We start from the raw sequence: 25960 nt of genomic DNA on the forward strand, positions 1-25960 counted from the left end.
TCCCGCCCCTCGCGGCACTGCCCGGGGAGGGAGAGAGGGAGGGGGAAGGCGGTGACAGGGCCGCGCTCGGCCTCGCCCCCCCGTGCCTGTGGGAGGGGGGCAGCGGCGGCGCGGGGCGGGGCGTGAGAGGCCGGCGGCGGCTGCGGGGGCGTCGCTGCTGCGGGGCTGCCCCCGCCCGGGAGCGCCGAGGGGAGGGAGCGAAAGAAGGAAGGAAGGAAGGGAGGAAGGGAGGAAGAAGTCGCTGCCGCCGCTGCAGGAGAAGGAGGTAGTGGCGGCGGCGGTGCTGTTGCAGCCGCGGGCAGAGCCTCCCCCTCCCGCCGGGCCGGGCGGGGCGGGCTCCGCAACCGAGATGTCTCAGGAGCGGCCCAAGTTCTACCGGCAGGAGCTGAACAAGACGGTGTGGGAGGTGCCCGAGCGCTACCAGAACCTCTCCCCGGTCGGCTCCGGGGCCTACGGCTCCGTCTGGTGAGCGCTGGGTGGGGGACGGGGCAGTGCGGGGGAGGTCGCGTTAGGTCGCTGCCCCGGCCCGCGGTCCCGGTGCCCTGCAGGGATCCGTGCGGGGTGGGCACCGCGGCGAGCGGGGCTCCTCTGTTCCTGTGCCCCAGCTCTCCACCGGCCTCCTGCAAGAGACATTTTTCCTCCCGGGTTTACGCGCGGTGCTGCCGGGAAGCCGCAGTCTCGTCTTTGGAATGCGTCGGGGATTGCACCACATGGCAGGTGGCTCTGAAGCATTTTTGCAGGGGAAGATAATAATGTGTCGTTCTCGGCTGCCTCCCCCCCCCGTCCCTCCCCGAATGATCTCATATGGACCCATTTCAGTGTGATTTCTTGCAGTCAGGAGCTGGGGAGTGCAGAGGGATGCAGCCTGGTAACCCCCCCCCATAGCTGGCTTTGCAGAGCTGAGGGCTTGGCAGCTCTTGTCCCAGTTTCTTTCTGGACCTGGAGGATAGATTATATTTGAGTCAGTTGTATTTTCATCTGGAATTTGTTGATAGGTACGAAATAGAGAGAATGCTGGGAGGGCTGTTTTTGTATTCCTGACTTGTTATAGTGGATTTACAAGCACCGATATTTTCTTGGCAATAATAGACGAACACAGGAGGACTCGTTTTATTGCTATAGAATTACTGCAGCATGTGCTCCCTGGGAGAGTAAAGTCCTGCTATGAGACCTGCAGAAATACAGGGAGCGTGAAGAGTTTAGTTTTTAATGCTTACCTTAGAGGAACAAACCAGGCTACGTGTGTGAGATTCAATGCGTCCTTAATTTGTAGCTTCTCTGCTGAACTGCGGTGGATCATTAAACATAAATGGAGCTGCATACTTTGCTTAACCTTAAAGACAAGGTAGTATTTGAATCAGTTTGACTCTAGACTTTAGCAGTCATTTAGTTAAATGCTCACAGATTACTGCCTCCTTTGATTAAGAAACATCTTCCACCTGAGTATTCTGGGTTTTATTCTGTGTTCTTCGGTTCTGTCAAAGTGTGAGCAGAATTTTGAAATACGGGTGCATAATTACAAAGCTGCTTTGCTGTTGTGTTGGAGCAGGCATGCATATGTTTTTATTAATGTAGTATGCAAATTTACCTTATGGGTATCAGTTTTATTATAAGGAGGGACACATGCTGCATTCTGCTAGTACAGAAAATAAGTTCCTTTGCACATGCTGCAGTTTTAATGAAATGCTCAGTTGTTATAAAATTGTTGGTAAATTGAGCTTAAATAACTTGCATTTTTTAAAATGCTGTGATTGAAGTGTGCAGAGGCTTGCATTTCATAAAAGTAAACCAGGCTGGTCGTAGCAAGAATAGCCAGTGTACTTGCTGAGGTGTGTTTTTGGTTTGGTATATTTTTTTTTTAATATGATTATAGAATGATTTTGATTGGAAAGGAATAGACAGGTTTCTTTTGGTGACACAGCTGATAAATACTCCTGTAGGTGTCACAGAGTTATGCAACTCCTGAAATGGAATCGGAAATTAATTTGCTTGGTGCCTTGTCCTTTGTATTTTAAGGTTGATCCTACATCATATACCCCACTCCTATTTTCTTTTCCCCCTCCCTACAATCTCCACTGTATATGCAATAGTTGCAAAGTTTGTTTTCAACCAGGAACTAAAGAGTTTGCATCATGAATTTCCTGTTTTGCTGTGTCAAAACTTTCAAAGATTGTGCAACTTTGTTCAGACCAAGTGAAACAGTTTTGTATTGGATGCAATTTCAGACATGTGGCAGAGTCTTTTTACAGTCCATGTTAATGGCTTCCTGTATGTTCTTCTAAAAATAGTTTTCAGAAAAGATATAGTGATATGGAAAGTATGTCAGAATTAAAAAAATCCAAGAAAACAACAAAAACTTTTGCATGTTTATGGACATTTATTAAGCCAGTAGTGGTGATGCACATTATTTACGGTATTCTTGCAAGGACTTGTTCTGCTCTGTCCCTTTAGAGATTTTTTTTTCTCTCCAGTAAAAAGCTACCTAGCTTCATTTGAGGTTTGGTGTATCCACTGTTGGGATAGTACATAGTGGTGTTTTAACAGTCCTTAAAATGGTAAATATATTTTCATGTATGTTCACTGCATTATTATATTCAAATGTAATCAAATGCTCTGTTGTTTAAGTTGTCAAAATGAGGCATTTGAAAATGAGGAATCTCCAGAAAGTGGAGAGGAAAATGAATAAAAAAGGAAGCATTAAGCTGCCAGATGAGTCACTTAGACGGTGGAGCTGTTGTAGGCTGCTTTGAATGTGCTATGGCTTGGAGCTCCCTGATACACAAACCTGACTATTGGGGGGTCAGTGGATGGAGAGAGAGGCATTTTCTGCAGGCAGCCTGAGACAGTGCCTGAAATGAGAGCAAATATTGCAGTGTGTTCTGAGGGGTGGCGTGCAGTGTTGGAAGAATGAGGTTCAGATGGCCAGCTCAGGTACTTTTCAGGATCCATTTTTTAAAAACTACAAGTGTTAGAGATACAAATAGGGATTCAGTTCCAAAACTTTGAGAAAAATCTACACGTATCCTCAGATTGATTCTTGCTAAGTCACGTAACAATTGCCATGGCACCTGTTGTATGAAATGCTGTTTCATTCATTCTTGCAACATTTTGTGTATTTATTCAACACAGTCTTTTGCATGGCTTTTGTAACCAGGCCTGCATTGAAAAAAGGGTTCCTGACATATCCATTTTGTAATATTTCACGTAAGGAGAGGGGCCTAGACAATACAACATCTTGCAGTGGGAAGTTGCTGAACAGAGATGGGATTGATTGGTGACTCACACTTCAGTTGGAGGATTGCTTCATTCCTTGCGTGTGCTGGAGGGAAGTCTCACAGTTCAGCCAGCTCTGAGCTAAGCAAAATGATGTTTTCACAAATTTCCCATCAATTTCTAAAAGGCTGTGATGCACATTTGGTGTACTCTTAGTTTACTTAATTGTTATGTTTTTGCAGCTGTTCTTTGTTGTATTGATGCCTTTGTAAAATAAGGGGTTTGGTTTAATTGCTTTGCAAGCTATCTGTATTGCCTTAAGTAATTTGGAAAGGATTGAACAGCCAAGACTTACTCTTCCTCAAAATCTTGCATAAGATTTTTTTTTTAGCCTTTTTTTTAATAGACTGTCAGGTGATACAGTCCTCCAAAACCTGTGACTTCTTCCCGTTTCAACCCACAGTTGTACTAACACTGAGTCTGAATTTCTTGGATACTGAGAACTCCCAGAGAAACACTATAGATTTAAGAATTTTTAAAACATTAGGGTCTAGAGGAAATGGAATAACCCTAAATACCACATTTATAGGAACAGTTCCTCTGTGGATTTTTTTTTCCTAATCCCTTATCAAAGCGTGCAAGTGCCTCCAAATCCTGTGTGTGTGCTTGGAGGGACAGGTGCCTGCTCCTCCAGAAAGGTGTGGTAGATGTGTGAGGAGTGATAGGAACAGAGCTGTAAAACTGAGTGGGATGAAGCAGCCACACAGGAAGGATTGGCAGAAGATGTGTGGGGAGGGGAGAGTTGAGTAGGAGAAGGGCAGGCACAGAAAAGCTGTGAGCAGGGCTCTGAAAGGGCTGGCAAGGAGTTTGGACTGTAGGGGAACTTGGTGTATTAAGAAGGGAAATTAGTGAGAGCACATCTGTCCTATAGAGAGATTTTTATTGCAGCTTTCTTAGAAGCAGAAGCTAATCTAGCACAGGAGAATGATATTTTCAACTTCTTTAGTGTGTTGGGAGGGTGATGACTGAAGTGCGGGTGCAGAAGTGACTGCAGTGAAAAATAGACTGGCAGGTGCTAACTGTGTTTTTCTGTCTGATAGGAGTGCATAAATTAACTTCCCAGGTAGCACTAAGGAGATTCAGTGAGCTTGGGCATTTGCAGAGGCACTAGCAATGAGCAGCTATATTTAGCAAAATAGCCTTTGCACAAAAATTAACATTCTGATTATTTAATATTTAAATAAGTTGTGCTCATAAGTAACCTAGTTACTTGGTTCTCAAAGTAATTGTTTTCTTCTACCTCCTGTGTTCTGGATTCAATTCAGGTTAGATCAGAATTGTAATTTTAGCTCACTTAGGGTGAGGTGGATGCAGTTTGTTTGCCATAGCACAGTACTATGTAAGAGGTTAGAAAAAATGTGATAAATTCTAAATTTGTGCTGATCTTGTTTTAAAAGGGATTTAAAACTGTGGGTCATGCAAATTTTTTTCCTAATTGGGCTTCTTTAGCTGAAATGTGATCAATATAATGCAGCTGTTTTAAAGTCTGTGATGAAAGGCAGCTTAGTGGTCTTTAAAATGTTCTCCAGCTGACAGCTGTTCTGAAGCTCTGCAGGAACCTTTAGCCAGTTATCTGTATTGGCAGAAAATTACTCCGTGTGATTTATCTGTGGGGAAATAGTCTTTAGGCCTCAAATATGACCAGATTTTGTGTTCTGACTTTAAGTCTAGATTGTGAATGTGCAGTTACACACAGTTTTCTTTCCTGAGCTTTGTGCATTGTGCTGTTTAACCAGTACTGCTGACTGCAGTTCCCTTGGAGGTTGTGCAGCTACTAAAACAGCACAGTGACTTGATATGACCCCAAAAAATGTAATTTAAAACCTGAAACTGAATTTCACCTGAATCCTGAAATAGCTTATGTCTGGTGGCTCTAAAAGCTCAAAATCTTGGAAACCAGAAGAGAAATTTGACTTTGGAGCTTTGAGATGCAGGGGATCCCTTTCTTTGCAAGATGAAAGAGTTACTGGTATTTGCTGCATTTTGTACCTGAGATGTTTGGAAACTGGTGAAGATCCATGACTAATTTACAGCAGCATGTGCTGAATGATGATGACTACTCTTATTTTTGCTCTAAGTCCTAGAAAACACCTTATGTATCAGTAAAATGCTGGCATCTATTTTCAGGCCGAATATTTGTATGTTACAAGATGGTGATTTTTACCCGAGGCTGAAAAAAAAATTGAATTCTAAATTTCATGAAGTGTTGCCGCTTAAATATTGATTTTTTTTTTCCCCAAGTGATGCGTGAAAACTTGAGAATTTGAAATCGACATTAAAAAGTGAATGCTTGATGGCTTCTTTTGTGTGCCTGGCTGAGGTGTAAAGCATAACTTACATGTGGGAGTAGTTGCTAATGGGTGTTTTTTGAGCCAGTGTGGTGCAGCTTGAGTAATTCAGCTCTGGCAGGTTGCTGCTGTGTGACCTGGTGTACTCCTGTGTGTTTTCCAGAGAGGTCTTTCCACTCTGTGCATGCCCTTTATAGAAAGGGAGATGCTCTTGCACTGTGCACAGAGGGTTTTTCCATTCCCTGCCGGGGCCTGGGGGAAGGGTCACTGCTCACAGGAGGGTGCTGCTGTTGTGTTTTCTATTTCTCATAAACTTCACTTACCAAATTCCTTGGAAACCGGGCAAATTTGAGATAAGGAGTCGTTTTGCAGGTTAATTCTTGGTGGTTGCTTTAAAAGTAAATGACAGCTGCCTTTATTTCAAATAGCTCCTTTGGTGGGGTGGGCGTTGTGGTTTGCATATGCAATTGTGGGTTTATTCTAGGACTGCTCTTGTGATTGGTTTTGAGCTTTGTTAGTTAAGCTTTATATTTCACACTTCACCTTTATAAATATGTAGCATTCCTTTTTGCATGATGTTTATCAAGAACTAGTGCATACTCACTTTTAAATGGAATCAGGAGTTCACCTGAATCATAAATAGGACAGGAAAATCAACCAGTATTGTCCTTGTATGACTCTTTCCATGCCATACTTTCCCCATATTTGTTGCCTTGAGTGAAGTGTTCATTTCATATCCTCTCTTTCTCCTCCTCCTTCCTTTTGGACAGACCAGAGCTTTATAAGTTGCATAAGAAATTACTTAAAGTATACTTTTACTGTACTATACATATATATTTAGTTACTGAGTAGGATTAAATAAGTCCTCATGGACTCTTAAGAAAAAAATACTATTGGTATGTACAAGGTTTCTGCTAAAGAGACAAGTTTTGGTAATGTACAGCTGCGTGTCATTCATTCACATGCACTTTTGTATGAAAACTTGGTTATTGGGTGGGATTTACCAAAGAAATTTAATTTCAGCTTCGGTTATGATTAACAACAATCATAACTGATTTTATTAGGCACAAGTCCTGGATTTTTGTGTGGATTTAAACCATGAAAATAGTATTTTGAGCATAGCATTTTGTGACCAAGTGTGGTGTTTGAAAATATGTTTAGGAATAGTGATAGTATTTACAAGTACTCTTCTCTCCAGAGTTTTAGTGCATAATTATGTTTAAGAGCACTTCAGACAGCAAAGTCATAAACATTTCTCTTTCTTTCTACAAGATTTCCCTTTACTGTGTGGACGAGACTCATCTTTTAAACATTTTCTGCAGAAACCAACAGTTGTGTAAAATCGTGAAGATTTTGGGTGGCATGCAGGTTATGGACCAGGATACCTAGAAATAATTTTGACTGGAGGAATGGTGTTGCCTGTAACTCAGTGTCTAGAATAAGTGTGGGTTTGAAGGCATTCATAAAGAGTTCATTTGATAACGTGGTTGCTCTGTGTTGCAGTTCTGCCTTTGACACAAAAACTGGTTTGCGAGTGGCGGTGAAGAAGCTGTCCCGGCCCTTCCAGTCCATCATCCACGCCAAGAGAACCTACCGGGAGCTGCGGCTGCTCAAGCACATGAAACACGAAAATGTGAGTGCAGGGAGAGGCTCTGAAAGCTTTCCTCAAGTTGGAGCATCCATCAGGATTGTTTTTTTCTTGGTGCATGTCGTTTTTTCCTCATGCTGAATGCAAAGCTTGCAGTAATCCAAGGTATTAGAGCTGTTAAAATATCATGCAGAGTAACAAAACCAACCCCAAAAAAACCCCACAATAACAAATTTTGTATGAAAAAATTTAGTATTTTCTAGAATAATCTCAAAATTACTAGTTAGCAAATTCATGAAATGCTTTCCTCAAGTTGGAGCATCCATCAGGATTGTTTTTTTCTTGGTGCATGTGGTTTTTTCCTCTTGCTGAATGCAAAGCTTGCAGTAGTCCAAGGTATTAGAGCTGTTACAATATCATGCAGAGTAACAAAACCAACCCCAAAAAATCCCACAATAACCAATTTTGTATGAAAAAATTTAGTATTTTCTAGAATAATCTCAAAATTACTACTTAGCAAATTCATGAAATGCTTTCCTCAAGTTGGAGCATCCACCAGGATTGCTTTTTTCTTGGTGCATGTGTTTTTTTCCTCTTGCTGAATGCAAAGCTTGCAGTAGTCCAAGGTATTAGAGCTGTTACAATATCATGCAGAGTAACAAAACCAACCCCAAAAAATCCCACAATAACAAATTTTGTATGAAAAAAAATTAGTATTTTCTAGAATAATCTCAAAATTACTACTTAGCAAATTCATGAAATGCTTTCCTCAAGTTGGAGCATCCACCAGGATTGTTTTTTTCTTGGTGCATGTGGTTTTTTCCTCATGCTGAATGCAAAGCTTGCAATAGTCCAAGGTATTAGAGCTGTTACAATATCATGCAGAGTAACAAAACCAACCCCAAAAAACCCCACAATAACCAATTTTGTATGAAAAAATTTAGTATTTTCTAGAATAATCTCAAAATTACTACTTAGCAAATTCATGAAATGCTTTCCTCAAGTTGGACTGAGCATCCACCAGGATTGCTTTTTTCTTGGTGCATGTGGTTTTTTCCTCATGCTGAATGCAAAGCTTGCAGTAATCCAAGGTATTAGAGCTGTTACAATATCATGCAGAGTAACAAAACCAACCCCAAAAAACCCCACAATAACTAATTTTGTATGAAAAAAACTTAGTATTTTCTAGAATAATCTCAAAATTACTACTTAGCAAGTTCATAAGGATTTGGGACTCACGTGGTGTCACTTACATTCTCCTAGTTACTTGTAGTAAACTGCAGTTTTTGTAATGTTAGGCATTTATTTAAAGAAAGAAGATTCCAGAGTTTGTTTTTAGTGTCTTCTGGGGGGTTTTTAATAATTTTTTTTTTGGCTTGCCTGTGTCAGAAAGTTATGAAGCAGACATTCATTAGATTCCTGTGGGTAAAATAGGAAAAAAGGGGTGGTGATGAAGGGGTGGAAATTAGATGAATTAGATGGCTGTTTATATGAGCCATCTACTTAAATAATCAACAAGGAAACAAACCTGAATGTGGCAGATGTTCTATTGAATTATTTTTTGATAAAGCTTCCATTTGGTATAGAAGACAATTGCCTGACCACTTTCCTCTGTGTTTGACAATAACATGCCAACATATTTATACTGCATGGTGTTTGGAGCAAATTCTGTGTGCAATGGAGCAGAAGTTCTCATAACCAGCTCTTGGTAGAGCTGTCAGAACACCAAGAAGAGAGGAAGGCTCTTGATTTCTTTTGTCCCATCAAACTCTGGCTTGGCAGAAGGGAAATACTCTTTGGACATGAGCTGAGCAAAGCCAGGACAGTTACCTAGCACAAAAAGCCAAGCAAGCATAGTCTGATTGTAAGGATCTCCTTGGCTGATCTGTTGAGAACTTCTGCTGTGGCAGGAATGGTTGTGTGGTGTGGTTCCTGACCACTGCAGTCAGCATCTGGTATCCCATAAATCATCTTGGTGTTTTTAGCGTGGCTCACATCCCTGGAACTTGTGATGCATGTGTGTATTGCTGTCAGTAATTCCTCCTGTGTGATACCATTGTCTCAGCAGTGGAGGTAACTTCTGATCCTGCTTAATATCCATACAAATATCAAAGGGTCCTTAAGATCATCGAGTTCTACCCCCTGCCATGGCAGGGATACCTTCCACTGGACCAGGCTGCTCCCAGTCCCACCCAGCCTGGCCCTGGACACTTCCAGGGATGAGGCAGCCACAGCTTCTCTAGGAATCCATTCCAGGGCCTCCCCACCCTCACAGGGGAGAATTTGTTCCCAATATCTGACATAAATCTACCCTTTCTCAGTGGAAGGCCATTGCCCCTTGTCCTATCATGACATGTCCTTGTAAAAAAACCCCAGTAGTACTCAGGAGTTTCTTTCTGGACCTTTTCTCATGCCTGAGATATTCTTCAAACAGGAAAGCTTTGATTTATCTATTGTCACACCAAAAAAAGCTGATGAGGTAAAGCATTGAAAATTAGTTTGTGACTACAACTGAGATTCATTAATATTTCTTGATTGGCATTGCAAAGGGCCTATCTTTAATAAAAGGCAGTTAAGTCATTTTTACAGATATATATATATTATCAGTTCATCATCCCTTCATTTATCTGTGGGAAATTTATGTAAGTTGTGATTTAAAAATCCTGCGGAGATGATCAGAGCTGGTTCAGGCAGGCATATTAATGCTACTGTCTTGACTATTCAGATTACAATTTTGAAAAAAAAAAACATTTGGTGTTATGTGGCACAGAACACACCAGCAAATGTGGAAGGTGTGGTGCTCTGAGGGGCTTGAACATAAGGTGTTTTTTTTATATCTTCTATATCTAGTTCATGATGATTTGAGCAAGTAAATGGAGCTGCAGAGCTCTCACGTGTGCCTGCATCAAGTTTTCAAGTTCCAGGAGGCCTTGTTAGCTTGCACAAAGCACAACACTGAACAGATGGAAATGAAACATCTACTGGAATAAATACTTCAGTGTCACAAAGGATCTTAGTAACTGTATTGTAGTATGCTATAAATATCTTTCACAGCTTTTCTCTTCACTCTTTTCTTTTTAGGTGATTGGCTTATTGGACGTGTTCACCCCTGCCAAATCACTAGAAGAATTCAATGATGTGTAGGTAACTTCTCTGAAGATTGCAACAAAATGCTTTTTGTATCTCCTTACACCTCCCAGGTTATAACAGAAATATTTGTCTCTTTAATTTGCCTGCCATCACTCACAAAGAATCCTGAATTCCAGCACAAAGTTATAGTACATCCTAAGCTATTGGACTTGTCAGAATTGTTCACTTGCTGTGCTTTACTGCCCAGTGCTGTTGGAATCACTCTACTAATTTGCTGTTATTTAAAGTATCACGATGTATGTTTCATTGAACAACGTGCTTTGGGACAGTCAGCTCTGCTACTGGAGATTTATGGGGAATTTTTATCCTAATCCTATTCAAGAGATTGCTTCATAGCCCACGTGCTGGCTTTTGTTCACAGGTACTTGGTGACACATCTCATGGGAGCAGACCTGAACAACATTGTGAAATGCCAGAAGCTCACTGATGACCACGTGCAGTTTCTCATTTACCAGATCCTTCGGGGCCTGAAGGTGAGTGTCCCTGTCTTCCCTCAATGGGGACAGCTCACCATGGGGGATGGAAGTTCCTGGTGAATGTTACATCCTCAGAGATTCAGATGTGTGCATAGAGCTTCTGTAACTTCCCTAAAGTATTGTAGAATAACATTTTATTATTCTTCTTTCACTTCTGCCTCTCTGGAGCTCTGCATCAGTAAGGTTACCTATCATTTTTATGTGTTCCTATGGGCAGAGTCTAGAAAGTGATGAGCTGTGATGCCCTCTGCTCTGCTCTGGCAGTGAATTTTCCATTTCTTCAGTTTTGTTTACTTGTGTTGTTCCACTGGTGTGGCAGCACTCCCGGGTGTTCCTAAGGAGAGGCAAACTGGAACACCCACCTGGTGGAACCCACAGACACACAGCTGGTTCCTTCTGCTCAGACTGGAGCATCTGAATTGTGTGGGCTGGGGTAGGGCAGGAGTTTCCAGGGAAGAGATGAGGAGGTGGCTGCTTGGACTGTTACATAAATTTTGTCATCTTATTTTACAGTACATCCATTCAGCTGACATAATACACAGGGTAAGTATTCATTCTGAGATTGTTTCCTGTAGTGAAACAATATCTTTTAAAAATGAAGCATGAACTTCTACAATGTAGCACCAAGAGAAACCAAAGAAAATTTTCTGAGAATTTTTTTTGTTAAGTAGTAAAAAGATTGAACAGAGAGGAAGTGGTTGTCACGATCCATAATTTTCTTTTGTGAATTAGATTGTCTCTTAAATACAAATATGCAGCACTGGTGTTGCCTTTATCCATTTTTGGTTATATGTGACACTTCTGAGAACCACAGAAGAGATTTCTGACTCTGATAAAATAATTTATCCAGAGTTAGTATTTGCACTCAGTTAGAATTTGTATTTTTATCTCCATTTACAATTTTATCTACTTCAAGCTTGTGAAACAACACATACTTCACTGTTAATGCTGATGTTTAATTTTTTAGGATTTAAAACCCAGTAACCTAGCTGTTAATGAAGACTGTGAGCTAAAGGTAATGTAATTAAAAAATCTGATTTGTTTGACTGAGATTTGAGTGAGTGCCGTGTGAATATACCCCTTGCAACTTAAGTGTCAAAACAATTCCTTTTGAAAATACTTTCATAGAAAAGTAATAATATGCTTCCCAGCTGTAGAGTTGTAAGGATGTGGTTTTTGTATCTGGTCCTGTGTTTTTAGTGAATCATCATGAAAGTGCAGAGTTAACAGCTTTAGTTTGTTTACTTGTTTTGGAGACAAGATACCCAGACAGAATTCTGATTATGTCGAGTCCTACGCTGTTCTAGCCTAGTGTCTTCTCACAGGTTGTGAAATTTGGTTTCATAATCTGTTTTTGCAGCTCTCCCCCCTCTCCTGTGCCCAGTTCAGTGGCTGCCTGGTTGTTTGTGCTGGGTGGTTTGCACTGTTGCCCTGCAGGGCTTGGTGTTCTGTGTTTGTAGATCCTGGATTTTGGGCTGGCCCGGCACACGGACGATGAGATGACCGGGTACGTGGCCACGCGGTGGTACCGGGCTCCTGAGATCATGCTGAACTGGATGCACTACAACCAGACAGGTAAAGCCTTTAGCCAGCACAAGAGCTGTGTTTTGTCAAGTTTCTGAATTGTGAGGGGGGAAAAAAGAGGCTGTCCTTGCACGTGCTCCTCCTTCATTTGATTGCATAAGATGGCACTCTTGGTAATTACGCTTTGGAGTTGGTGTTTGAGCCACTTTCTGTCAGATGGAAGTTAAGAATCATTGTGATAGCATCCACCAGGAGTTTGAACCTTTGAAACTGCAATCAGCAAAATATTGTCAGCACTTACCCCTTGCTTTTCCTAGCAGAGTGGTTTTTAAAATAAGTGACTGGAATGTGTCTGGTTGAGGAGAATGTCTGGAGCTATAGTGTGAAGAAATGATAAAAAGTGGATAAATCTCCCATCCTTTCCTCTCCTGTTAGCCACTTCTTCTCAGATTTATCTTCCTCACTGTTTCCAGTATCTTCTTTCCATACTTGCAGATCAGGTGCAGAGAAGAAAATCACAGCCTGGGAATAGTTCTTGTACAGGAGAGCACCAAAGAAAATGATGTGCTACCCCAATTTCATATATCAGTACCTTATGGGGTTTTTTCCCCCCTCTTGCACTTGTGTAGGCTTGTCTTGTATCATCAGTGAAATAGTTGGTGGTTGTTTGGGTAGCATTTATGTAAGGCCACATGCAAATCCATTCCTCAGAGTCCTCTTGGATAGATTCCTTCCTCTTTGCTGGTTTAGATTCCTCCCCAGCTCTTTGGTGTTCAGGTCATGTTATAGTTTGGAAGGAAGAGTTGCCTGATCTTGAATTCTTTATTTGTACAAGTTTTAGATGGCACAGAACAGTATCAGTTAGCTTGCAATGTATTTCAGATTGCTTCAGTGCCATGAGACTGTTTCAGGATGGAGTTGTTTGCTCTGGTTGGATGGGGTGGTTCTGCTCAGGCTGTATTTTTATGCATCATGTTTTGTTTTCTGTTTCATTTTGTTCAGTTGATATTTGGTCAGTGGGATGCATTATGGCTGAGCTGTTGACTGGAAGAACATTGTTCCCTGGCACAGACCGTATCCTTTAGAAGTAATTTCTTTTTTGAAATTGAAATTAGATCTTCATTTTCACATAATTGACAAGAAAATAAGTTCTGGGTTTAGTTATGGACTTCTGTTGTTTGTTTTTAATGGCTTCTTTTACTCCCAGTACAAAGAGGTGAGTTCTTGATTTTGCTGCACATCTGTTCCTCTTTATTGTCTGTTGTCCTCATTAGATTGATATACTCTTTGTTTCTGTTACTTTCCTTTAAGTTTATTTAAATTTATTAGTTGAGTTTCTCACTAATACTTGCATGGATGTCTGCCAAGAATCCTCTCATGCTTCAGGTTTCTTGCAAATGTGATTCCCTTCTGGCCTCTCTCCTTTTCTCCTGGAGGTATCCTGGCTGTGAGAGCAGTGGGTTTGCAGATTCTTTAGTGCCAAGGTTCTCATTAAAATTGCTCTGAAATGTTTAGGTTCCATTTCCATGCTTGACTGTGAACATTTTTCCACAGTGTGCTTGTACTGATGTGAAAATTCAACCTTGAATAAGATCTTTCCAAAATATTTCTTTGCCTCATCAGAGTGGACTGGGTAGGACACTTTGGCAAATTTGAGAGAACTTTGTGAGATTTGGTCATATTTTCCCCAGGAAATTGGAAGTGAGACTTGATGCAAATTGTTGCAGTTAAAATTTTTGCTCAGCCACACAAGATTGGGGTGTAATTTACTACTGGCAAGATCTTTAATTGCCTAGAAATTGGGCTTTCATTTGCCAGAGAAAATTACACTGCCCACTTTGTACCGAAGTTTATTAGTTCAACCACAGTTTGTTCATTTTAATACCTTCTGTTAATTTGTTAGTATTTGTGTCAGTTAATTCAAGTATGTTAGCACTGGATGAAAAGAAAGCTGGTGTTGGAATTGCTGCCTTCTGTTTATTTACATTTAGAAAGCATCTGGGTTCCAAAACTCCCTCCTGAGGAGAAGATTTCATTCCAGCTTTCACAGTGTCTCCTCTCTTTTCAGTGTGCTTTGACTTTATCCTCTCCTCCTTTTCTCCTTGACTCCATCTCATCATTTCTCTCTAAATTTGTTGAATTTGTTGTACTGTGCTGTGTAGTCATCTCTGCTGTATTCTTCTGTTGCCAGAGACACAAACTGAATTAAACAAAAGCTGGTATATTTTTATCTGTTGATTCAGCATGTGTAGGTTGGTTTGGACAGATTTTTTTTTTTTTTTGTTTCTTTTAAGAAAAACTGAGATACCAAGAATTATTCATTCAAACAAAGCAAAAGCCTTTAAGCCATTGCCATTATTTGACCCTAGCAACAGTGACACTTCAGAGTTTAAAGGACTTGATGCTTGCAACTAAAATATTTGTAATAGGATTTTCAATGTGCAAGAAATGCTGCATGGTTTTATTTTGAGGTTTTCATGACTTGAACAAAATGGTGATTCTTCCAAGTCTGAGAAGTTTTTTCTCCAACTCTGTTCTTAGCTGTAAATTAAAGCCACTGATACCTGCAATGCAAAATGAAGTTTACTTCTAGGATCTAATTTATTTGCTTTATCATAATAAGGTACTTCATTAATTTATGTCTCCCAGCAGATGCTTGTAATGATTTACTTTAAATGCTCAATTTCATTTGCAAATGGCAGAAATGCTTTTTAATTAAATGCTCTTTCTGTTCTGAGTTGTTTAGATTTAAGAAAAACAGACCCAATCCTTTCCTATCTTAGACACAACTTTGTAGTACTGTAATTCTTCCAGTCCTTCTGTGTTGGTGCTTTTTGATCAGGAGGTTAAAACTAAAAGGGGAGTGGGGTTGGTTCTGAATCTTGTTAGTGCATGGAACACTTACCCAAGGATTGGATGGCTTTCACTCCAGATTTGCTGATGTCCAAAGGCATGCTGACTTAAGATAACAGTCAGTTCTAGTTTATTCCTGTCTTGGAGGGCTCTTTGGAATCTTTATATGTGCATTATTTTAGGAGAGAGTTGGAGGGGTTTTCCACGTTTAGATCCTGTTGGGTAGTTCTGGGCTCTTAATTTCATTGTACCCACAGATTTGTAGAGGCCCTTGTTCCTCCTGTAGTGTCACCCTACAATTGCTGACTTACTGACTTTGGAGTTAATATTAACATGAATAATTCAAGGTACGTTTGCCTCGTGCCCAGTTGCCAGGGATGAGATCTATCCAAATCCACTGCAGTTCTAGAAAATTCCCTGTGCAGTTGGAGGCAATGTGACTCTGTGTTGCTGGAAACTGCTCCTGTTTGACAACTGAACATTTGAAGTAGTTCCTGCTTTTTGGCCTCAAGATGTAAGTTTTCTCAACTGTGTAGCCTTACATTTCCAAAATTAGAGTGACAGAATATGTAATGGCTTCTCAGGATGATCATCCCCCTGTTCAGATGGTTCTCTTGTTTGAAGTGTTGGTCCCTTTCAGCAAGGATTTGGCAGAAATGCTGTGATGTTATTCACAGTCCATCACATATTTCTTTGTACAGCTGGGGATGCACCCGTTCAGTGCAGGTAAGCTGTAAATTCATTTAATCAGGTAAGTAATTAAGTTGGACTCTGAAATGATGATCTTCAGTGCTGTCTGTGATGATTATGCCTCTGATAAATGAATGTGGAGTTTAAACTTCTGAATCTGTAGAGATTCTAAACACAGCTGTCATTGACTTAAAGCAGGAATTGAGATGTTCTTAGGAAAAAACCCTGTGGTTAATTTGGGTTCAGCTCTGCAGGATTGCTGAAGTACTTCTAATATTTACAACTGAATGTAAGGTAATTGAATTACTCCTATTGTAATCTATGGTAGAAGCATTTGGATGAAAGATGGATCTCTTAATACTGGTAAAATCTCTGCCAGGAGTTGGAGAAAGAGATCAAGATTATGGGAAAGAAGTCAGAGACCAAAAAATGAGGTGATGAAAAATCAGAGTCCTTCAGGCATTGGACTCTGATCCTTGTGGGTCCCTTCCAACTCAACATATTCTGTGCATGGGAGGCTTAGCTGAGGCTTTCTTGTTGGTATTGTTGTATCTGTCTGATGCCAAGATCAGTTTCTGTTAAACATGTATATTAAACCTTTACAGCTCTGAATGTGAATGATTCATAGAAATAAATAGGAAAATTGACTTTGTTTGAATATTTGACTTGTACAAAATCATATAAAGTAAAAATAAGAATGTCTGGATTTTTCTTGTACTTGTTTAGCATTTTTGTATGACTTGTGTTCCCTTAAACCCTGGAGAGTGTTTTTTTTTACTGTTTTTATTCAGTATTCTGAAACTTCCATGATAACTAACCAGTCTGAAATTACATATTCTTTTGATACACCTTATTCTTGCTTGTGATGGCAGCTAAAACAACTTGGAACTTTGCTTTGCCTGGATAAGCTGTTACAATCTTCTGAGATTTGCTGCTGGTGGTGATAGCAGGTTATTTTCTGAATTTTAGAATCCCTCATCAGTCCTTGGGAGTACCTTGAAGATGGCACTGGGGTTTGCATGCTGTGCTTTCCTTCTCCATGCACATGTGGTGGTGTTTTTCTTCTGCTTTGTATTTACTAAATTCTTTCCTGTCTTTAATTGCTTGTGGCTCATTTCTCTGGGAGGTGATGGGCCCTGTAGTTAAAGAATGCTGCAGTTCAGCAGGTTATAGATGGCAGGCCTAAAACCAGAAGCAGGGTTGGGTTTTGGCACTGCCAGTTCCATAGTCTGTGGTTTTTCTTATTTATCTGAGAAGTATCTTCCACTAGCAAACAGGGCAGCAATATTGTTGGCACGCCAGTGCACAGGCTTTTAAATGCCTTTAAATAACTTAAATATTTAAACTGAGCTGTGGCATGTTAACACTCTAAAATTTGCACTTCAACTGCTGCTTGCACAATAAGTGAAAGAAGTAAGGACTGTTTTAAATAGCTCTGAAGAAAATCTAATTGAAATGAGCCAGTTGTGGTTAGTAGAGTGCCCTTTGCTAATTCTCTTACAGGACTGGATATTCTGATCTCATTTTAAGCATTGACTCTTCAGAGTTTGCAATTCAGCCGTGCTAAATCCAGCTAGGTACTGGGTTTACTTTTAGATTTTGAGTAGCTAGAAGTTTGCCAAGTAACTTTACAAGTGAAAAATTAATTCAGCTGTTCTGACAAAGTGCTAATTCCAGAGCTCTTAATTAATTTGATAGATAAAACTTTAGACCAAAGTTTACCTCAAAAGATGGTGGTTTTAGCAAAGCATTGGTGATTTTCTTCATACAGGGTTTGTTGTTTTCTAGGGTTTTTTAAACAGGTGACAGTTTTTGAAGTTCTTGTAGTACTCAAGAGACATTCTTAAGAAGGAACTGCAGCTGTATCTTCAGCCATCAGGGAGGCACTGATCCCAGAAAACAAGATTGTCTAAAAAAAATTTGTGTGGTATAATTTTAAAGGCAAATATAAACATTATGGAGAGTCTGAAATCTCTGTGCAGGATAATTCAGAGAAGAAGGGAGATTATGCATTGATGGTTTTTAAAAGAATACTTTGTGTCTTCTTAGTGTCTTGAGATTTAGACATAAAACTGTCTTTGATGGATTTCCCCCCCTCAATTGTGTGTTTTGTCACCTGGGCCTTGTTAAAGGGGACAGCTCAGGCTGGCACGTGGCCTGCTGGGAGCTCTGTTCCTGGTAAAACATTTTTCCATCTGCAGTGTTCCATCCTGAGAGCTTTCCACAGAGATGTGTTAAACCTGAGCCCCTGCTCTGTTTCTCCCTGCTGCTCCAGCAGGTCTGGAGGGCAGAAGGGATGTTCAGGTGCTTTGATCCCCCTGCCCTGGTGGTCCCCAGGAGGTGCCAGGGCAGGACCCTGTGCCAGCTGCAGCAGCTCAGCTGCCCTGGCCGTGGGCAGGGTGTGCCCATGGTGAAGTGATGCTGCAGGGTCCAATCATTTCCTTACCTCCCGAGCTTTAGAAGTGGCTGAATGAGCTTGGAAGGTGTTTACAAAAAAACTTGACTTTCTTCTTAATATGAGTGCCTACCCTTTCCAGCCTTCTGCTTTACTTCAGCTGTCACTAATGCAACCTAATCCTGTGAATTGCAGCGTGGTGTGGGGCCTGAGGGGGTGAAGGGAGCATGGAAGTTCAGCCTTTGCCAGTGGGGCTAAAGATTTCTGCTCCAAAATAGTTCAGGATGCAGTGCCCAATTCCATGCATGTGGGGTATCTGTAGACAAGATGTTCAATCTGTCTGATACAGAGAGAGCTCAGTTATATTCAGTTGTAACAAGAGGAATGAATATGGTTTGCCTAAAATAGCTTTTCAGTCAAGGCCTTGGCAAGAATTAATTTTCAACATTAATAGGGTGATGTGTTGCGCTTTTCATTTTGATTTCTCCCAGCATTTTCCTTTATGGTCCATCATTAGATATTGATCAGTTGAAGCTCATTTTGAGACTCGTTGGAACCCCAGGGCCTGAGCTTTTGAAGAAAATCTCCTCAGAGTCTGTGAGTTTACACTTTGATTGTAATATCTGCCCTTTCAGAAGTCCCAAGTTTGTGTGTTGTTCTCCTGTAGACTTATCTGTAGAATGTGTTGGGATTTATTTTCTGGTTTTTTTCTTCCTTTATAATTCTTTGCTCTTGGATGGCTTTAAGTTCTTATGCTTTGTGTATCTGATCTTTATTATGATTTCATCCTTCCATATTCTCATTTTACTGCTTCGTGACTTTTCTCTCAGTTTGTGGGTTTATGCTTTGTGATCTGTTCTATCATCAGTGTTACTGGGGAAGTATTTTTCACAGCTAAGAGCTTGAGGCTTGTCTCAGTTATTATTTCTCCAGATTGCAAACCTAGGGATCTTTCTAAACAGGAGCAGGTGTGTTATCCTCTAAACACAGAGTCCTTCTGTAGTGTGATTACTTTCTGAAGCACTGCTGCCATATCTTTGTTTTTGTAGCAGAAAATGCTTTTTAGGTGCCTTTCTGTAGCAGCTGTTCCAGGGCACACAGCAGAGTCTGCTCTTCACTTGTGCTATGTGGGGTGTTGCTGTATGGAGCCCTTTTACCAAGGGAGCAGCAAAAAGGCTTCCTGCAGTCACTTTGGGAGGGTGACCTCCATTTTCAGCCACTTGCTCTGCTGCAGGAATCTTGAATTGTGAACTTGTGCAAAGACAGTGTAAAATGGCCTTTAATTCTACCTGTTCCTGAAGGAGGAGTGAATAAATCAGAGGCAGGGACTAACAGGGAATGCACAGTGAGCACTGAGGTCACTGCTGTTGTGAGGTGCAGCAGAGGATCAGAGCTGTGGAAAGTGCTGAGAAGATTATGCTGTGCTGCAGCTTAATGTTCTTGTAACAGTGATTGTAAATACAAATGTGAGATGAGCCTTGAATAACACCTGCTGAAGGGATGTGCAGTGCAAATTGGGATAAATTGGTCAACTTGCTGAATGTGCCACCAAAGTAAAAAACCCTGGGATGTTCCACCTTTGGAGAGATTAGAGCTGGAAAACCCAGACTGATTTGGTTGCCCTGTGAACTGACCCTAAGGCTTCTCTGGTGTTTTAAGTACAGGGGATTAGCAAGAGACACAAGATGGTTGACTAAATTAAGCAGAAGATTAATTTGCATGTGTAAGTTGAAGTGGGTCTTTTTTTAAACATTACTGCACAATAAAAATAAAAATTGCTCTTATCCGGGTCTGCAACAAGTCTGTATGAAAAAAAATAAAGGGCAGTAAAATACTGTTTCTACTCTTCACCCATTGTATGGGGAAAGCAAAACTCTTAAGTGTTTGATGGTTTTGCGTGTGTCATATAACAAATCCTGGTTTTCTGCTGCATTACTTTACTGACTCTCACTTTCCCTGTTCACTGATACCTGCTAACTCTGTTTTATGCAATGCTAATGTTTTGCTAATTTTGCATTTAATGCCTTCTGTCACCCAGCCCACATCAAAGGGCACTCGGAGCTGTTCAGAAGGTGTCAGTTGTGAGCCAGTTTCATTTTGCACCACAAGAAACTTAAGCACTTTCTATGCAGCAAGAGGAAAAAAAAAACAACAAAACGCTGGTAACCAGTGCAGAGGGTAGAGTTTTTGTTTCTGTTTTAATTTTGTTCCTTTTCCTGAAGCTGTGTATAGCTGCACAGCTCAAGGAAAATTTTGTGGAGTAGCCTCAGCCAAAGGAAACCTCTACTCTGATGGCTTAAAACTGCTGGGAAATGTGAACACAACCTTGTTGGAGTGTAATGCTACTTGCATTGGACAGAAATACTTTCTGTACTGGCAGTTACCAACTGAGCAGTGATTCTCCATTGCTTTAAGTGTTCACTCGTGTAATTGCTGAACATTTCACAGGTAGTTGAAAAAATTAGTGGACCCTGCCTGAATGGCTTTTGCCTTGTGGTTTGCAGAAGAGATGCTTTTGTATGCGACTGTTTTCTGTTTGAAATGGTTTTTGCACTGTTTTTAACAAAGCCCTTGACGAGGCACTTAAGATATTAACCAGCTTCAGCAGATCATGCGTCTGACTGGAACGCCCCCTGCATATCTCATTAACAGGATGCCCAGCCACGAGGTGAGATCTGAGCAGAGGAAGGGGGTGTGCAGGGCAGGGCTTCACTCAGAATGTTCACCACTTCTGTGAATTAAATGCTTGCATGTGGCATGGGGTGGGCAATTAACTACCTGCTCTTCTGCAAGATCTTTGTACTAAATGAAGTTGTGAGGTTTGGACAGTGCGTGCTCTACCACAGATGTGTAAGACTCAGGAGAGCCTGGCTGTGAGCTGCTTTTGCATTGTGTGCTGTGTTGTGCAGCTCAGCAAAGGACAGCAGGCTGCACCCAGCCTTGCTGGGACACGGGAGTCAGCTCTTCTGCACCTCTCTGCTTTCCAATCTTTACCACAAGTAATGTCAGCGCTTCCTCTACTGTCTTGAGTGCCTTAGTTGGGGCAGGGTAATGTTGATGTGCTTAGTAGGTGTCAGAGTGAGCAAGGAGACAGACCATAATAACCAGTGCTTCAGGATGGTTGAAAAGTACTTGGTCTTGCTGGCTGGATATTGTCTGATACTTCAACAGAGCATTTATTTCCACAGGCAAGAAACTACATCCAGTCTTTGTCTTACATGCCGAAAATGAACTTTGAAAACGTGTTTATTGGTGCCAATCCCCTGGGTAAGATCTGTTTATTAAATTGTCCTGAAACTGAAGCTAGCATGTCCTGGGACAGGGAGATTCCCAAAGCTTTGTTCTGGCTGCAGGAGTAGTGCAGAACAGGGTTATGTTTATGAAGGACGTGTGGGCCAAGGGTGTAAGAAGAAGAAAATGCTGGATGGTGGTGGGTCCTGAGAAACTACAGATTCCTCGTCTACGCTGGGCTTTTAGGAGTTTTACATTTCAGAGTAGAGTCACACAGCTCATGGGAGAAATCCTCTCTGTGTGGTGCTCTTGCAGCCGTGGACTTGCTGGAGAAGATGCTGGTCCTGGACACGGACAAACGCATCACGGCCGCGGAGGCGCTGGCCCACGCCTACTTCGCCCAGTACCACGACCCCGACGATGAACCCGTGGCAGACCCCTATGACCAGTCCTTTGAAAGCAGAGAACTTGAGATTGAAGAATGGAAAAGTGAGTCTGGGGCAGGGGAGAGACAGTCAGTAAGGACTGTCAGTTTCTCTCCCAGAATCTCACCCTGTGCATCCCTGAGAGCATTGTCCAAATGCTCCTGGAGCTCTGGCAGCCTCGGGGCTGTGCCCATTCCCTGGGGAACCTGGGCAGTGCCCAGCACCCTCTGTAGGAAGAAGCTTTCCCTGATATCCAGCCCAACCCTCCTGGCAGAGGTCCAGCTGCTCCCTTGGGTGCTGCCACTGCTCACAGAGAGCAGAGATTGGAGCTGCCCCTCTCAGACCTTGATGAGTCTCCCCTCAGTCTTCTCCTCTCCGTCCCATGAGCTGAGGTTCAGCTAAGCCATGGTTAGAGGCACAGCAGAAAGTGATAAAAATGTGGGCATCCTGTTGATTCTGTCATTACACTAAGTGAATCTACCCCATGCTGTGTGCATATTTAGCATAGTCCCTGGTAACTAATTACTACTAGGAGCACACAAACATATCCTTGTTTTCAAACTTACTCACATCCTCAGTGCTCTGGAAGTATCTTTTATTGTGTGTGTTGGTCTCTGAGAGCGGTGTAACCATTCTTTTCTTGTCTTAATTAAACAATACTTTTTGTTTAAAATGCTGTTAGAGCACTTGAGATTGTTGCAGGTTTTCTTGCATGAAGATGTGTCTGGTAGTGCTGTCATGGTTCTGCTGCTAAGTTTCTGTCCCACTTCTCCCCCCCAGGCCTGACTTATGATGAAGTAATCAGCTTTGTGCCACCCCCGCTTGACCAAGAGGAGATGGAGTCCTGAGAAACTGCTCTCTTCTGTTTGTCCCACTTCACTGTGAAGGGAAGGCCTTTTCATAGGGACTCTCCAATTATCGTTCAAGTGCCTCATCACAACAATATTCTCCTTAGTGGAGGGGTTTTGTGTGTGTTGAACTGGGGAGGGAGGGGGGAGGGAAGGAAGCTGAGTCTATGTAAACATGCTGCATGCTCTTGTATTCTGTGTACAGCCTGGGGCAAGCCTCTGGAGACCTGTTCTGACTGCACTTAGTTCTTCCAGAGTAACAGTGCACCACCAGTCTGCACTGCTGGGGTGAGGTGAGGAGGGTGACAGTTAAAGGTTTGGTTGCAATCATTGCCATTTATCAATTCTACAACTGAGTAACCTCAAAAAGAATGAAAGTTGGTTTATAGGCTTAGAGAGTCCTCTGTTTTCTTCAGGACTGAAGGTGGGGTTGAGGGATGTTCTTGTTCAATGCCAGGTGTCTGATTTACATCCAGATCTTCCTGGTACAGCAGAGTGTAGAGGCCTTCTGGCACCTGATTCTTGGAACATGAAAAGATGTTGTTTGAAACTGTAAATATGTTTGTGCCTTAAATAAATGGGGAGAGAGGGGAAAGGAAATCTGGGGTGGAAATCTGACCCACTGTTCTTGAGTGAAGGCTCCCAGGTAGAAAGGCATGAACTCAATGTAATTGGGAAGTAACTTTGAGGCAACAACTTCAACCCCTGGATTGGGTATTCCTGTGTTTTTCACTTTCCTCCTCCTCTTATTCTGAGGCTTCTCAGCATTATCTTCCAGGAGCCAGAGGCTGGGGAAGATCCTTGCTAGCCACACGTTTGTGTATTCTGTTCCCTACAAGGTGGTGTGTTTTTGCATGTTGTAGCTGTATGTGCATGTAGAGCTGCTTGATTTTTGTCCTTACTTCTTGGGGATGGCACTGGGGGCAGTTCAATCATCAGTGAAACATTTGCTGAGTACCTCAGGCAGTGCCATAAAATCACAGCACCCTTCCTCCTGTGCTGCAGCTCCTTGTGAAATACCTGCCATCCTAGAGGCTTCAACGAGGGAAGGATGTTGTGTCCAACAACAGAGAAACATGCACCTTTTTCTTTGTTCTGACCTTCTCTCTGCAGAGGAGGAGAGCTTGGGTGGAATGGTTTCTTGTGAGATCAAGTGTAAAAAACGTTCTTTAAAGAAATGACTATAGTATCTTGTGAACTTAAGTTATTTCCTGAAAAGATTTTTTTTTTTAGAAGTATTGGAACCCAAAGCAAAGAAATAAGCATGCATAAACACACAGTCACCCTTTCACTGTCTATATCTATAAATACAAATATTTATATACATAAAACTAACATTTACTAGAAGTTTTTTTTATCCTCTCACGTAAGAGCTTCTTGGCTATTTCTTAGCAGGTTGATCTCTGCCCGAGGAAACATGAGAAGGGAGTATGTTTGAATACAAACATGGTTCAAATATTTTGTATTTTCCAGGACTCTGCATGAGTGAAGTGCCCAGAGTTAGAGAGTGGCAGGAGGGAGGTTTCTCAGCATGTTTGTGTGCTCCATCTGTAGCTGGGGCACTCAGGAGCCCAATTTTAGGGCTTCTGGAGGAAACATTTTTAGACTTTAATTTGTTGCAGGCATCTTGTGTGGGCAATGTACCCGTGTATGTGAGGAGAAAGGCTTTTGCAGTATTTTGTATTCTTGTTACCTGTGGGGCAGAGTGTTTTTGTAGTGGTTTTGCCCCATGTTTGAAGAGGCAGCACAAAGGGATGGGACGTGGATGACAAAGCCATTGATTCTTCCTAGGCTACTTCCCAGCGATCTCTTCAGGCCAAAAGTTCAATAAAGGTCTGGGCTGAGATGAAGAGAGCAGCTCTGTTGTGCTCTAGGATAAAACTCTCCACAGCCCAACAAAATCAAGACAAAAAACGTCCCTTTTCTGCTGGGCCAGCAGTCTGGGTATTCAAATAAAAATGTAGATATACTATGTAAACCTACAGCAAGATTATTTTTATCAGCCATTTTCTGTGTAGATGCTACAGTGTGATTTCATGCGGAAATATTGCTAAAGATTTTTAAAAACTATCGGTGTTGTGTGTGTGGGTGTGTCTGTGTGTGTGAGTGGGAATGGTTCATTGGAGTCTGTCCTCTGAGGGAGCCCCTGGGGCACAAACTCCCTGCTGCCAGTGCCGTGCTGTGCTCAGCTGCCTGGGCACCGTGCTGCACCCAGAAGCAGAGATCTGCTATTTTGTTTCTATCCATGGATTTTTGCTGTAATTGGTAATGCCAGATAAGATGTCACAATACCACTGGTTAAAAATAAAATCTATTTTTCAGATTTACTGCACTGCTGGTACTTGGAAACCTCTTGCACTGAAGTGTTGAGTTTTAGCATGGTGTGAATTTTTCTGCTGTGCTGTGGGGGATCCTGGGTGTGATGGCTGGGAGGGGACAGGGTGGCTGGTGGCTGACTCTGCTGCCATGGGGCTTCTTGTCCATTTTTCCACAATTCTAAAGCTTCCGATTTGATTTGGTCGTGGAGTTAACTCATCTCAGTACAGCCCAGACATGCCCCAGCTATTCAGGACTCCCTAACTGGGTGCTGATTGCTGTGTGTGCACCAGCAGCTGAGCAAGGGCCGTGCTCATCAAATAACCCGGGAGTTACATGTTTGCTTAAGGCCCAGGAGCTTTTGCTGTGACACCTCTTGCTCACAGCTGTATTTATAGACCCAGCCAAGCCGTGGATAATTTCTGGGCTCTGCTGCTGCTGCTGCAGCCAGGGCTGATTACACAGATAGTGCCATGGTGCCTTGTCCCTGTTTGTGTTTGTGAACAGCAGGCTCTGGGGCTGTTTGAAAAGCAGCAGGGCCAATGCAGTGGTTGCACATAAAGCAGGCACAGTGAATTTTCCCCACCCCTCTGATTGTGCTTTTCCTGTAGGGGCACCTTTGCATGTGACGTGTATGGAAGGAGCAGAGGCTCGGGGCAGGGTGGAGGGCTGCTGGGGTAGAACACTGCAAGCAGCTAGGCTGGCTTGGTAAGGCTCGGCTTAGTCACTTCCTTTGGGGAGTGGGGAGGATGCACCTCCTGTGTGGGAGCCCGACCTGAGCCTCCTCATGCTGGAGAGAAATGCTGAGGTGCTCTCTGCTTACCAGGAATGGCCATCGTGGGCTGGGGGTGCTGGGCTGGTTGGTCACAGCCGCGGCGGTGAACACGGGCTTTGTTTTGTCCG

General features: G+C 42.1%; 1 protein-coding gene across 2 annotated transcripts; it reads left to right on the top strand.

Annotated features, from left to right (window-relative positions):
• MAPK14 (mitogen-activated protein kinase 14) lies at positions 1-25068 on the top strand. 2 transcript variants are annotated; one of them, XM_053998269.1, is made up of 12 exons: positions 1-465; positions 7065-7194; positions 10231-10289; positions 10661-10772; positions 11289-11318; positions 11743-11790; positions 12236-12350; positions 13302-13373; positions 20826-20905; positions 21426-21504; positions 21784-21957; positions 22674-25068. In XM_053998269.1, exons 1-12 carry the CDS (start codon positions 350-352, stop codon positions 22739-22741), a joined length of 1083 nt encoding a protein of 360 aa, XP_053854244.1. In that variant the 5' UTR covers positions 1-349; the 3' UTR covers positions 22742-25068. The 2 variants fall into 2 exon arrangements, with proteins under 2 accessions (XP_053854244.1, XP_053854243.1); XM_053998268.1 differs by lacking the exon at positions 20826-20905 and adding an exon at positions 18755-18834 and having other exon boundaries at positions 5-465.
• The last annotated feature ends 892 nt before the right edge of the window (positions 25069-25960 follow it).

Source organism: Vidua macroura, chromosome 24 (assembly GCF_024509145.1).
Source record: "Vidua macroura isolate BioBank_ID:100142 chromosome 24, ASM2450914v1, whole genome shotgun sequence".
Classification (NCBI taxonomy): domain Eukaryota; kingdom Metazoa; phylum Chordata; class Aves; order Passeriformes; family Viduidae; genus Vidua; species Vidua macroura.

Bases quoted from the DNA above. Each gene is read 5' to 3' on its own strand.
- MAPK14 (XM_053998269.1), top strand. From the start codon at position 350: ATGTCTCAGGAGCGGCCCAAGTTCTACCGGCAGGAGCTGAACAAGACG. The intron at 11,791-12,235 runs GTAATGTAATTA...CTGTGTTTGTAG, and splicing joins ATGAAGACTGTGAGCTAAAG to ATCCTGGATTTTGGGCTGGC. The intron at 21,958-22,673 runs GTGAGTCTGGGG...TCTCCCCCCCAG, and splicing joins TGAGATTGAAGAATGGAAAA to GCCTGACTTATGATGAAGTA.